The sequence below is a fragment of the Hyaena hyaena genome, unplaced genomic scaffold (genome assembly GCF_003009895.1).
Source record: "Hyaena hyaena isolate Hyena2069 unplaced genomic scaffold, ASM300989v1 scaffold_68, whole genome shotgun sequence".
NCBI classification, from domain to species: Eukaryota; Metazoa; Chordata; class Mammalia; order Carnivora; family Hyaenidae; genus Hyaena; species Hyaena hyaena.
The window spans coordinates 2,009,078-2,023,309 of record NW_024080700.1 but is presented as its reverse complement, the minus strand read 5'-3'; the positions used below and the strand labels follow the sequence as shown (position 1 = coordinate 2,023,309).

General features: G+C 40.8%; 1 protein-coding gene across 1 annotated transcript in view; it reads right to left on the bottom strand.

Annotated features, from left to right (window-relative positions):
- The window catches only part of BBS2 (Bardet-Biedl syndrome 2), a 31,814-nt gene extending 17,880 nt beyond the window's left edge, over nucleotides 1–13,934 (bottom strand). The window contains exons 1-5 of the mRNA XM_039232698.1: nucleotides 13,612–13,934; nucleotides 8,428–8,655; nucleotides 3,980–4,105; nucleotides 3,641–3,703; nucleotides 2,755–2,832 (exon numbers count right to left, since the gene is read on the bottom strand). Coding sequence (XP_039088629.1) covers nucleotides 2,755–2,832; nucleotides 3,641–3,703; nucleotides 3,980–4,105; nucleotides 8,428–8,655; nucleotides 13,612–13,728 — 612 coding nt within the window. The 5' untranslated portion in view covers nucleotides 13,729–13,934. The remainder of the gene's footprint in view (nucleotides 1–2,754; nucleotides 2,833–3,640; nucleotides 3,704–3,979; nucleotides 4,106–8,427; nucleotides 8,656–13,611) is intronic.
- Between the last annotated feature and the right edge of the window lie 298 nt (nucleotides 13,935–14,232).

Genomic DNA, 14,232 nt, shown 5'->3' with positions numbered 1-14,232 from the left:
ATCTTTAGAAAAAGCACCTGGATTTGTGTCCGCAGCGCTATGCAGAATGTGTATATCATACAGAAATATTTACAGGACTGCCTGAGGATTTAACATCCTTAAAGGGATAAAATTTTAGAGACTGAATAAAAGTCTTCTTTATTTAAAGTTAAAACCAAAGCTTAATAGTATCTATGCTCCTGCAGATCTACTCCCTAATTCTGACACTAATACAAAAGATATTAAGAAATAAATTGTATAAAGCAGAGAATAGTTATATAATTTCCTCCACACCTACAGCTTTTCTACAAAACCACCCACTTCACTTAACTCTGAATACAAAGTGCTGTGTAGGACTCCAGAATTATTTAGCTCAAAGCATTCTTTTGGCAATACTCAGTACTATACAACTGCCAGATGAATTATAATTTTGCTGATCTGAGAAACAGCATTTGAGCTAGGAGCAAAATCAAACTGAAAGGGCAGGAAAATGGCCCTGGAATGAACAATTTTATAAAGTTCACATTTTCATAAACTTAGCCCCAGATTCCATGGGTCCCTTAGCCCTTCATCAGTTCACTAGTTTCTCTCTTTTATGGACCAGTGGACCAACAGTCACCTCAAATCCCTAGCTCTATTTCATGTTCTGTCCTTTTCTAGGATTCAGGGAAAAGGTGTTTCTAAAGAATGCACCCTCCTCCCATGTAGTATTGATAATAAACAGAAATCCAACAAAATCTGAATGATTCCCACCAAACAAGAAAAGATATACTAACAAATTTGAATGAAAGAAAAATGATAATGCAAGACACAGCATCTACTGACTGTTGATTTTCAAGTTGGCTTTTGGGGGAGGTGGGGAGGAAGAAGTAGCAAACCCCATTAAGAACCTAATGAAAGCTAAGGATTCTCTCTTCAAAAAAAAAAAATCACACAGTAAGCACATACACTTCAACAGAACTCCCTAACTTTCAATAGGTTCATTCATTTTCTCTACCTATAACTATCAGTTTTCAATTATAATAACTGAATATATAAAAAGTATACTAGAACTAAGTAAAAATCTATGATCTTCGTTATAGGATAAAGGTAAAGTAGCTAAATCAAGGATAACACTTTTATATCAATATGCAAGCTTTGCTTTTTGGTCTTTTTTGTAGAGTTAGTGCAACAGAAGCCTGAATTTCCTAGACAGCTTTTGCAAGAAGCAAGGACAAGTGGTCAAGATGGGTTCCGGCCCAGTGCCTCAAGCTTTCTGATCTAGACTCAAACACGACCTGAATACGCTTTGCAGGATCCCGGCATTCTGATCGCTGAGGCCCCTTTCTGCTGTTTTTCTTCCTGCCTCTCTAGAACGTTCACAACCCACTCTTCCTTTATCCTCTTTTCCTTTTTCTTCAGAATATCCTAATTTGTTTTTCTGTTTCCATCTTGCCCAATCCTGGGGAACTAGCAGCAAATAAATATCCTAAGAATGCCAAAACTACAACCAATAAGGGCAATCTGTAGACAAATGAAGTTTAAACTCTTTCAGAAACATCCCAGGTCTGGGGCGCCTGGGTGGCTCCGTCGGTTAAGCATCTGACTTCGGCTCAGGTCATGATCTCACAGTTCGTGGGTTTGAGTCCCACATCGGGCTCTGTGCTGACAGCTAGCTCAGAGCCTAGAGTCTGCTTCGAAATCTGTGTCTCCCTCTTTCTCTGACCCTCCCCTGCTCACATGGTGTCTCTCAGAAAAAAAATAATAATAATAATTAATTAAAAATTTAAAAAAAAAAAAACAAAAAACATCCCAGGTCCTATTCCATGAGCAATTCTAATCACGGAGAAACACGCCAAGTTCTTCAACATCTGATTTATTTAAAAAAAAATTTTTTTTTAACATTTATTCATTATTGAGAAACAGAGACAGAGCATAAGCAGGGGAGTGGCAGAGAGAAGAGGAGACACAGAATCTGAAGCAAGCTCCAGGCTCTGAGCTAGCTGTCAGCACAGAGCCCGACACGGGGCTCAAACCCACAAGCTCTAAGATCATGACCTGAGCTGAAGTCAGATGCTCAACCGACTGAGCCACCCAGGTTCTCCTCCAACATCTGATTTTAAGTTTACTTCAAAAATGTACTTAAGAAGTACTTAATCTGAATGGAGAGGGAAAGTTTTAAAAACCTCATTTGTGTACTTCATTCAATCCCATTTAATACATACTGTGGGGAGGAGGCGGACAAGGCAAAGCTTCAAATCCTGACCACACCACTTCATAACCCTGACCGTGTATGAGGAATTTAACAAAGGAACCTAACACCAGTTTCCTCATCAGGAAAACAGAAATAATAATCTCTTCCTAACAGGGCTGTTGTAGGATTAAATGATTTAGTTGACAGTAAAGCACTTAGAACAGTATCTGGCATGTATTAGGTGCACAAAAAGTGACTACTGTTATCAGTGTCATTATTTTTAATATGTATTAACTCATTAAAAGAAAGGCCTTTAGGTACTCAATAATTTTTCTCTATTTAATCAGTCTGTTCAAAATGTAACTTTTCTTTTCCCCAGCGGCCACCCCTGCCTCCCCCCAACTCTGAAAATATATCTTGATACAGGATTTTATAAGTGCATCTTTCTCTGTAACATGCAGCTCTGTTTAATCCCCACAGTTTTTACCTCAAAACTGTCAGGGTTGTGAGAAGATGTCCCAGCACTCTTGTCAGATGTGACATTTCACTGTGCTGGTCTATCTTGCCCACGGTTACCGTGACTCTGAGGTGGCACTTCTTACCTCTGTTTCTGTCATTTCTGCTACAATCTCATCTTCTTTAAAAACTCGGATATCAAAATCCTCTGATCCGACGAGGAGCTGAAAGAAAAAAGAACCGTGCGTATTTACTTCAACAAGCAAACACGGCAGAATTTCCAGAAGGGAAACAAAAAAAGTGCACAATACTTAAACACTGCTACCGCCACCCAAGAGTTCCAACCTCCCTATAATTTGGTTCTCAGGAAGATACCTCCTACTGGGCAAGTCAACACCTTCGGTTAGTGAAGAAAAGGTGGCTACTACAGACTTGACCCTTCCATGCGGGCTGCACATCCTGCCAGGATATGGTCTTCCACCAAATACCTGAGCACGCTTCCCGGCTCAGTGCTGCTCTCTGCCCGCGGACGGAAGGCTGTTTCAAAGGCCAGAGACCGGCATCCATGGACAAGAGACAGGGAAGTGGGTGCCCAGTACAGCACTTGGCCTGGCCACTCGAGAAGCTAATTTCTAGAGTAACCATTAGAATACTTTCAAAGGCTAAGAGCCAATCTCGAAAACTTTAAGAGTCCTGAAAAAGCCACAGCTGAAAACTACTTACAAATAAGGTTTCAAAGCATCCAAAGGTAGCTGTAAGACTGTGAATATGGCTGTGGTCCCGTCAACTGTTCTGGCCCCTCTCCCTGCCCTGTGTCTTTGCAGCATTATGGCCTTGATCTTTATGTTAGACCAACACAAGTGATCCAGTGTTCAAAAGAGAAAGACAAATGAGGCCAGCTGGCTTGTCATTTAGGCAGCAGAGCACCAAAATCAACCAGGAGAAGCAAACAATTCTCTCAACCACTAAGGCCCCTGTCATGGGAAAATCATTCAGCCGAGCACACAGGTAAGTATCTCCTCCTCCACACACCTCTTTCTTACCATCACCGTCAAAGTCACATAAGGCCAAGGAATGAACATTATCTCCAGTAACCTGAAAATAAAACCAAAACTCATTAATATGTCATCCTTTCTCACTTAGTCCAAATACATTAGCTACATGAAAGAGGATTATACAAGCCACCAACGGGTGTTATTCAAATTACAAATGTTCTGTTTTTATGTACAGAATTAGAAATATGGCTCTGTTTTGTTTTTCTTGTTCATTACAGCCAATGGTAAAAAAAAAACAAAAAACAAAGAAACAAAGCATAAAGAACATCAAGTGAAAATGTTTGAGAGGATTAAGAAAATATTTTGTTCTGTATACCGTCCAAAAGAGATCATTTCCTTCGTGATCAAAACCCTGCAGAGCACAATTGCCACCAATAATGGCAAGAGGAGAGGAAATGTCCCCCAGGGTTCCCAGCACAATAGCATTGGCCCCATCTGCAACCTAAGAAGGAAAAAAAAGACATGAAATCTCAGATACATTGAGGCACAGGCACAGTGGACATAAAGTAGATCCTCATTTTTATTTGGATACTCAAATCCCTGTGTCATTATTTGGGAGAAGCCCCGTGATCTTGCGAGATGCAGCCCAGGGTGTCCTCTGAGGACAGTCACTGTGGCTTACGTGTGCTTCTACCGGGATGAGCACAGATCCAGGATCAACGCAGGCCGCTGGCCTCTCACTAAGCTGCCGCAGGAACTGCGACAAAATCCGAGGCTCTCTAAAACTACGAGATAACTACAAGTTCTAGAAGCCTGATTCTTGACAGAATCAAACTTACACCTTTAGAACACCCAAACTCCTGTAATCTATTTCAACCACTTTGCACGGAAGTCTTTTTAATGCTTATTACCCAGTTCTCTTGCTACTGCTCATTTTAATTGTAAAGTTACTAAGAGGTACAAAGAGTAATAAACACTTACTCACCCAGCATCCAGAACTAATAAATGTCCCAGACTTCTTGAATAAAGTATATAAGCATAACGTAACTTATTTTTAGAAAATTCAAGAACATCTTTGGAAATATTAATACTGTTTATTATCAGGAAAATAGTCCTTATTTATATTGTCTTTATGTAGGAAAACTAAAAATTGGCTATAAAAGAAAGAAAAATCTATTAGAAATCAAAACTGCTAATGGCCAATCTCTCAAAAGATAAAGTTAAAAGGTAAACAATAAACTGGGAAAAAATACCTACAATATGTAAGACAAAGAACTAATTTTTTTTTGTTAATAAAAAGCAAATAAATAAGAAAAGGGTAAACACCCCAAGCCTAAAAAAAAAAAAAAAAACCCCAAGCAATTCACAAGAAATACTAATAAAATACTAATAACCAACAAACATGAAAATCCTCATTCTCACAATATGTCATTTTTCACTTCTCAGATTCAAAAGATAATACTATTATCCATTGTTGGTTGGGTGTAATAAAATAGGCACTCTCATATTCTGAGGGGAAGGTGGAAAACAGTAGTCTTCATATAGAACAATTTAGCAATATTTACCATTTAAAAAAAAGTTTTACCTCAGTAATTCCAAAGCTCAGTTCTTAACATCATTAACTTCACGTGTCAACTTGGCTAGGCCATGGTAATCAGATGTTTAATCAAACATTATTCTAGGTGTTTCTGTGAAGGTCTTTCTTAAATGAGATTAACACTTAAATCAGACTTTGGGTAAAGCAGATTACCCTCTAAAATGTGGGTGGGTGGGCCTCATCCAATCAGTTGAAGGCCTTAACAGAAAAAAGACTGGAGGCACCTGGGTGGCTCAGTTGGTTGAGGTGCCGTCTTTGGCTCAGGTCATGATCTCGCAGTTTGTGAGTTCGAGCCCCACATCAGACTCTGTGCTGACAGCTCAAAGCCTGGAAACTGCTTCGGATTCTGTGTTTCCTTCTCTGTCTCCCTCTCCCCCATTCACACTCTGTTTATCTCTCTCTCTCAAAAATAAACATTAAAATAAAAAACTTTTGTTTAAAAAAGACTGAACCCCCAGAGGAAGCATTCTGCCAGCAGACTGTATTCAGACTCAAGTTTCGACATCAACTCTTTCCTGGATCTCCAGGGAATTTGCCTAACTTGCAACTTTTGGACTTGCCAGCATCCACAACTGCATGAGCCAATTCCTTAAACTACAGCAATCAATCTCTCTCTCTCCCTACAAGTATACACACACACACCCTACACTCAATTTCACTCTTATACAAAAACACAGCAAGAGTATCTTTGTGATCCTGAAATAGGTAAAGACTTCTTAGGACAGAAAAAGCACTATTATTAAAGAAAAAAAACTGAACAGCTAAACTTCAACAAAATCAAAAACTTTTGCTCATCAAAAGACACCTCTTTATTGGAATGAGCCACATACTGGGAAAAAATATTTGTTATATATTTGTTATTTGTTATATATATTGTAAATATTGTCATATATAAAAATACATATATTTATATGCATGAATTTGTATCCAGTGTATCCAAAGAAAATCTATAAATCAATAAGATATACAAACTACCAATTAAAAAAAAGGCAAAAGACCTAGACGTTTCACAAAAGAAGACACACACATAGAAAATAAACACAAGAAAAGATGTGCTACATCACTGATCATGAGGGAAATGCAAAATGAAGCCAAATAAGATACCGCTTCATACCTTAAAATGGCTAAAATTAAAAAGACTGGCATAACCAAATGTTGACTGAGTATGGAGCAACTGGAACTCATACATCACTGATGGGAAGTGTGAAATGGTACAACCATTCATAGGTATTCACTGAAGATAAATTAAAACATAGGCCCACAAAAAGACAAGTGCCAAAATATTTATAATAATTTTATTAACAACTGTCCCAAACTGGAAATGACTCAGTATGTGCATCCTACATGTCTACAATCAGAAGAATGGACACACAAACTCTGGCAATATTCACACAATGGAATACCACTTGGCAACAAAAAGAAATCCTGCTCTCTGCAAAAACATAGATGACTCTCACAGACCTGTCAACTGAAAGAGGCCAGATACCAAAGAGTGCATTCTGTATGATCCCATTTGTGTGAAGTTCAAGAACAGGAAAAGCTAAGCTAAGCTGACAGAAATCAGAACAGTGCAAGTCGATAAGATATAGGAAATGTCTGGAATGGGGCACAGCAATATTTCCTAAAGTGATGGAAATGTTCTATATTTTTATTGGGCATGTTGGTTACAGGGATCAAAACTCACTGAATAGGACATATAAGGTTTGTGCATTTCACTGTTTGTACATTATTTTATCTCAATTTTAAAATATAAAAAAAAAAAAAAAGTAATTGCCTTTCTAGGAACTTATCCTTAGGAAATAATCAGAGAAATTGGCAAAGACATATGCTTATCAAAGTATCAACTTTACATACAGAAACTATGCAAATAACATAAATATGAAACAATATGGAACTGGTTAACAAATTATATTAACAAAATGAAAAAAAATATAGAGCCTAGTAAGAATGGTGCACGGATATACAGTAACTTCATATAAAGATGCTCACAATATAGCATTAAAAAAAAAGGCTGCGTGTAATAGCCTGGGAGAGGAAACAACACAAATGTCCATTAACTGATGAGTGAATGAAGAAAATATGGCGTGTCCATACAATGGAATATTCTTCAGCAATAAAAAGAATGAAATACTGATACATGCTACAACATGGATCAACTTTGAAAATATTATCCTAAGAAAAAGAAACTCCTCACAAAAGACCATGTATTATATGATTCTGTTTATATGAAAAGTCAAGAACAGGCAAATCTACAGCAATAGGAAGTAGATCAGTGGTCGCCTAAGCAAGACATGTTGGGGGACAATGAAGATTGACTACTAACAGGTACGGGGTTCTTTTAGAGATAATGAAGATGTTCTCAAACTGATTGTGGTGATAGCTGCGTAAGTCCCTGAATAAATTAAAACTCCTGGATTGTGTACTTTAAATGGGTGAATTGTATGGGATGTGGATTATCTTTTAATATATTTTATTATAATCCTATAAATTAGAGGGGAAAAAAGTCTCCATGTATATAATATGATCCCATTTTGTAAAAGATTTCAGTTAGTGGGGCGCCTGGGAGACTCAGCTGGTTGACCATCTGATTCTTGATTTTGGCTCAGGTCATGATCTCAGGGTCGTGGAATCGAGGCCAGTGTTGGGATTTTCTCTTTCTCCCCCTCTCTCTCCCTGGCTCACGTGTGGTTAATAAAAAATAAAAATAAAAATAAATAAAAAAATTCACTTAGTATAAATCAGTTTAAGAGTTAAGCGTTATCTCTAGATGGAGAAATTATGAGTATTTTTTTTCTTTTTGCTTCCCTATCTTTTCTATAATAGGAATAACTTGAGTATTCATAAGCTGCAGTAGCCTATAGATGGCAGGCTATCTAGATGGTAAGTGCTTCTCCTATAAACCACTATACTAAATTTTAATGCAAAGTCACCAGGAGGTCTGACTTCCTGGCTCTTGGCTGAATTCTCCATAGATCTGGACAGATGGTGGCATCACAGATATACCTCACGGGAGACAAGCTGGAGTGTCACCAAGTGGTTACCAACCATTATAAAACAAGTGTTAAGGAGATAATGCAGATGTAAATGGAAAAAGTCCCCATGTTGTTTACATTACAAGAGCCATACAATAAGCAAACCAAAATAAATGTCTGATCTCTTTCCAGCATAAAAAGTCAATGGAATTAATGAGTAACAGGAATATTACGGTTATAAAGGGGTATACTTGCCTCTCTGTAGAACAAATCTGAATTATTGTAGACATCATAAGCCAGAAGATTAGTCTGTGTCCCCACTAAAAGAGCATCATAGCCGAGTTCTGGGTTCAATACTCCTGCAGTCAGGCAGCTAACTGCCTGGTTAATGTTGAGAAGCGAAACATCAGATTCCAGGGGGCTCTGGAAGACCCTAGATGCACTTGAATTCTGGCTCCGAGTATGAGGATTGTGAATAAAAACCTAAAATAAAAACAGTTAATTACATCTCCTTAAAATACCAAAAATGTAAAATTAACATACATTTATTAAGAGACCCATGGTATCAACTCTAACAAGAGGTCACTTTAATCACCTACAAAACTTGAAACACTCATAAATAATTCTGTGTATTGCTAGCTTTCAAGCGCTATGAATTGTGGAAATTCAGTGGATCTTAGCCTTAGAAAGAACAAAGTAATGGACAAGATGCAGTTGTCGCTTACAGGGGCAGCTTATAGGCTACCCACCAGCAGGATGTCAAGTACTCTTACGAGCTAGCCTTTTCCTGATCAACCTTCAGGAAATGCTACCAGCCACAATGTGATTGCCACACACTAAGAAGACCACAGAGCACACAGTAATAAACATTTCCTTAGTATCTTCTAGCCCAGCACCTCGGAAATTCACTTCCTAACCCTTAAAACTGGCTGTTTTAGGGGTTCCTGGCTGGGTCATCTGGAAGAATGTGTGACTCTTGATCCGTAATTTATAAGTTCAAGCTCCATGTTGGGTGTAACGATTACTTGAGTAAATAAAACTAAAAAAAAAAAAAAAAACCTAGCTGTTTTTAGGGTTAAAACTGGTAGTTTTAAAGTCTGGTAGTTAGTAGATCTGTTTTACAAATGTAAACTGAGTCACGCAGTCAAGCTTCTTCAAGATTTCATGGTATATACTAGTAAGATAGAATTAAATAATTAGTCCAGAGTTAATTAACTGAGCAGTTTCAACTACCATATATATAGAGATATAGGTATATATATATTTACTTATATATGGTGTGTGTGTGTGTGTATAAATACATGTGTGTGTGTGGCTATGTGTGTATACCCCCAAATGGGTAACTGGATGTGGGGCAGGGGTATGTTGGATGCTAGTATGGCTTGTGGCCCCCAGAAGGGTACAATACAAAAACAGACATGTAGTCTATCTGTGGCATTAAAATTTCATTAGGGAAATCTTCACGGTCTAAAAAAACTTCAGAGGGACAATACGAAGAAGAAAAGTGTGGGTAATACTGCGCTAGGGGTCCCCTAAGCCTCTTCCAGTTTTAAAATCCACTGATTTTCAGTAAGTATTTCATCCCTTTGATAGAAATCCAAATAGGACTAATTTTAAATTATTACCTAAACAAGACAGCCTGCTCAACAACAAATAATTTTCAAAAGAATCGACTGGAAATACACAGAAAAGGTACGTAGCTATGGAATATCATGTTCATGTCCTCAATTGTGTGATACTTTACAACGTGCTTTAATAAGTGTTACTGCATTTGATCCTCACAGCAAGTCTGAGTTTACAGATGAGGTCAAAAAGGTTAACTCCGTTTCCCAAAGTCTGGTGACGGGTAAGTGACGGGCCAAGAACTGAAGCCTGGCATCTGGTTCTAGATCCTACGCTCTAGCCATCATGTCTTACTTCCTTTTTCAACAGTTCAGAACAAAAGAATTCTTTCAGAGTCTCCCAGTAGTCAGGCTGAGGGAGACAGGAGGGGAAATCACTTTTGGACTTGCCATTCGTTGCTACTGGAACAGAGAGAGGTTGCGGTTTGTGGCAAAGAGCAACAAGGTTCCTAGGAGCCGACTTGTCCCTAGTTTCCCTCCTGCTGTTCCCTGAGTCTCCAGGACACCGACCTGTCCCCCAGGCATGGAAAAGGCCAAGCTCAGTCACACAGCAAAGGGCTCACTCTCTGTGACTGGCTGAAGTTCACACAACAGTCTAGCTGAGGGGACACTACTGAAAGTAGAAATCCAGCTGGTCCCCTCGGCCCGTGGCGAGAGCACAGATGTCCCCAGGGGAAAAGATTAACATTCTTCTTGCAAGAAACTCCTTTTTAAAATATCCTTGCTCAGGCTCAGAGACCAGATCCCAGTAAGTCAGATTCACGTCCTCAACAGAATCCCACTTACAGTGTCAAAATCCTCTTTCTGGAGACGTGGGCTCCGATGGTCAAGGAGGTTTCAGCCTTACCTGGAACGTTTAGTTATTTTTAAAGAAGAATATATTCCAGTATTACTTGGATCATAAAAGAGTACCACTTTTAAAGTCTTAATATAAAATAGCAGGCCAACTTTTCAGATTGTTTAAAGTTCTAAAGAAAATACCTAATTACACAGGTCACAGGACTTTCTCTCTCCCCCCGCCCTTTTTTTCCAACTCCAGAAAGAGACCAACACTCCAGTGTCCCTGCCTTCCACTCCAGATCACATTCTAATGAAAGGGCTTCCATGGAAACCTCTGCCTGATCTTCCTGCTTCTCCCCTCTGCTTACCTCCCTGCATCTCTGATACGGTGCCAGCCAATTATCCTTTAAAACATTAATGGGGCGCCTGGGTGGCTCAGTCGGCTAAGCATCTGACTTCAGGTCATGAGCTCGCAGTTTGTAAGTTCGAACCCTGCATCAGGCTCTGTGCTGACAGCCTGGAGCCTGTTTCAGATTCTATGTCTCCCTTTCTCTCTGCCCCTCTCCTGCTCATGCTCTGTCTTTCTCTGTCTCTCAAAAATAAATAAATGTTTAAAAAATTTTTTTAAACATTAATCAAACCCCATCACCCAAAACAATGGTGTTTACATGGTCTGCAGGCCCTACATGATCCGGCCCCTGGCAACCTCACTGCTTCCCTCGTTCCATTCCAGCCCCAGCCAGCCTCCCTTCCCTGGAACACACCGAGCATACTTCCACATCAAGGCCTTTGCACTTGCTGATCTCTCTGTCTAGAAGGCACTTACTCCACAAATATGCAGGGCTTGTTTCCTCCTTGTCTTCAAATCTCTGATCTACAATTATCTTACCAGAGGCCTATGGATCACTCTGTCTAAAATAGCAATCTCCCATCATCCCCATCCCCTTACTGGTTTTCTTCCCCCCCATGGAGACATTATCTATGTGTTATTTGTATGTATATACATATTTTAACATATAAATAAAAAATTAAATATACAAATATGACCTAATATATATATATATAAATATGTATTTATTTTTTCTCTCCCCGGTGTGTGGCTTCTCCTCTCAAATGTAAGCTCCAAATAGGTGAGATCTGTCACTTTCAACCTTGCAACTACAAAGCTAAGAACAGTGTGCAGCAGTAGAAGCCTTCAACAAATTAGGGGTGGAGCCAATATTGACCTTTGCAGCCCATTTATTTAGCTGCTATGCAGCCACAGAACCATATGAATTTCCTTTTGGCATTTGTCAGTACCTCTTAATAGTAACTAACATCATCACATGTCAGGCTCTGTACTAGGGGCTCTCCTTCATTATACTACCCAATGAAAATGAATCATTACTTCTACTTATGAATCCCAAGGCATATCATGTAACGTACAACACAGGCAGAAGTGTCTTGAAAACTATAAACTGAGTGCCTGGGTGGCTCGGTTGGTTAAGCCTCCGACTCTTGATTTTGGCTCGGGTCATGATCTCAAGGTTGGTGGGATCAAGCCCCGTGTTGGGCTCCAGGCTGATAGCACAGAATCTGCTTGGGATTCTCTCTCCCTCTCTCTGCCCCTCCCTCCACTTGCACATGCACACATGCTCTTGCTCAAAAAAAGAAAATTTTAAACCATTATATGAATGTTAGCTAATTAAATCCACATTTTAAATCCACCCTGGGTTGGGGCATGTGGGTGGCCCAATTGGTTAAGCTTCTAACACTTGATTTCAGCTCAGGTCATGATCTCATGTGAGTTGGAGCCCCATGTCAGGCTCTGTGCTGACAGCACAGGGCCTGCTTGGGATTCTCTTTCTGCCTCTCTCTCTCTCTCTCCTTCTCTCTCTCTCTGTCAAAAATAAATAAACATTTTTAAAAAATCCAGACTGGGTAAAGAACAAGTACTTTAACTTCATTTCCATCATCTTCTAGGTGCACGACCTCAAGCATTACTTTGAACCTCTCTGAACCGCTATTCTAATCGGTAAAGTGGGAGTAACAGAAAGAAAATAGCAAGTAACAATTAGAGGCTTATATGCCTCCATTTCCCATATGCCAAGTGCTTTACATGTATTAACTTATTTAGTCCTCATAATAACTCTATGTGGCGGATACTATTATTAAGTACTTTGCCCAAGGTCATGAAATTAGTAGGTACTAGAGCCAGGATCACCAGCCCTGTGTTATGCTGCTACTCTTGGCATTGTAGCAAGGATGCTGGGATAATTAATGTAATGAGGCCTTGTACCTATTAAAAGTTATTACACTTGGTGTCACTGTATTCCATGTACTTTGGTCATTCCTCCATCAGTACACAGTGCCTTGATTTGCCTTGTCTGCTGCCCTCCAGGATTACAGCTTTGTGAAAGTAGGGATTCTAGCTTTATCTCTGAATCCCCGTCATCTAGCACAAAGGACGTGTTCAGTTAAGTCTCCTGAATGTTAAATGACCATGTCTTTTTCATCTCCGTGACTCCCACACCTTGTACGGATACTTAGCGAACAAATTATAGGAAAAGACATAAACGTACATGGATAAAGATCAGGTGAAATTTTAATCATTTAACTTAAAGGTCTTCGTATGTTTTTCCTTTTTTTTCCTGTAAAGTTTTTTGGCTCGAGAGGCAGTATGATACAGTGGAAGGAGCTCCAGAGTGACAGGCAGAGGCCCTGGGCTCAAATCTGGGGTGCGCTACCACTCCTAACCCTGACCAAGCCCCTTCCCTTCTGGGGACTTTTCTTCCCTAAGCTCCCTATCTGCACAGGGACTCCAACACTGTCCAAGTCCCTGAAAACAAGTAAAGTTAAGTGCTCAAAAAAGCCCTTCATGCGAGACCCCAAAACTCTCCGTTATTCTGCGCGAAAGGCTACCGACACTACCGCCCGGTTGCCGGGCAACCGTGGCTGGGGGCGGGGTCGCAGGATGAGGGGCGGGGTCGCAGGGGAGCGGCCCGCGGAGATCCCGGGGACTCGAGGGAACCGAGATCCGGGCAGTAGGAGCGGTTACCTTGCCCGCTTGGGTGGCGGCTGCCAGGCACGGGTGAATCCCGTCGTAGCGCCCTATGGCTACCATGCGGGGGCTGATTTTGTGACGCAGCTTCAGCGTGAACACAGGCAGCAGCATGATGGCGGCGGCTCAGGAGAAGAGGGCTCGCCGCCCGAAGCATGCGTAGCAGCGCCGGCCTCACACGCCGTGGCGCGGGGCTCGGGGAAGCAGGGCAGCCCGTCTCCAGCTGCTTCAAGCCTGGCGCTAAACAGTGCAAGGTCGAGGTAACCCCCAGACCGCCCGCTCTTTCTGTGGCTGCTCAGGCCCGCCGAGCCTCTTCTGCGGCTGCGCTGGCTCCGCCCAGGTCCTTCTGCGGCTGCGCTGTCCGAGAGCCTGAACCTGACTTTGGTTCGCTCTCTGGTGAAATCGCGTGTTTTGCCGAGTTCCATCCAGCTGTACCGACCGGGCTGCGCTGTTGCGCCCCCAGGGCTTCTCCTAGCACCACAACCAAGCTGCACCCTTGCAGATTCCACACACTAGTACCCCACTCGCAAAGGGTCATTAATTCAAGGAAAGGGGTCTTGAATGCCTACTCCGCCCTTTGATTAGCTGTTAGTCGAGGCAAACCACAGGGGCTACCTG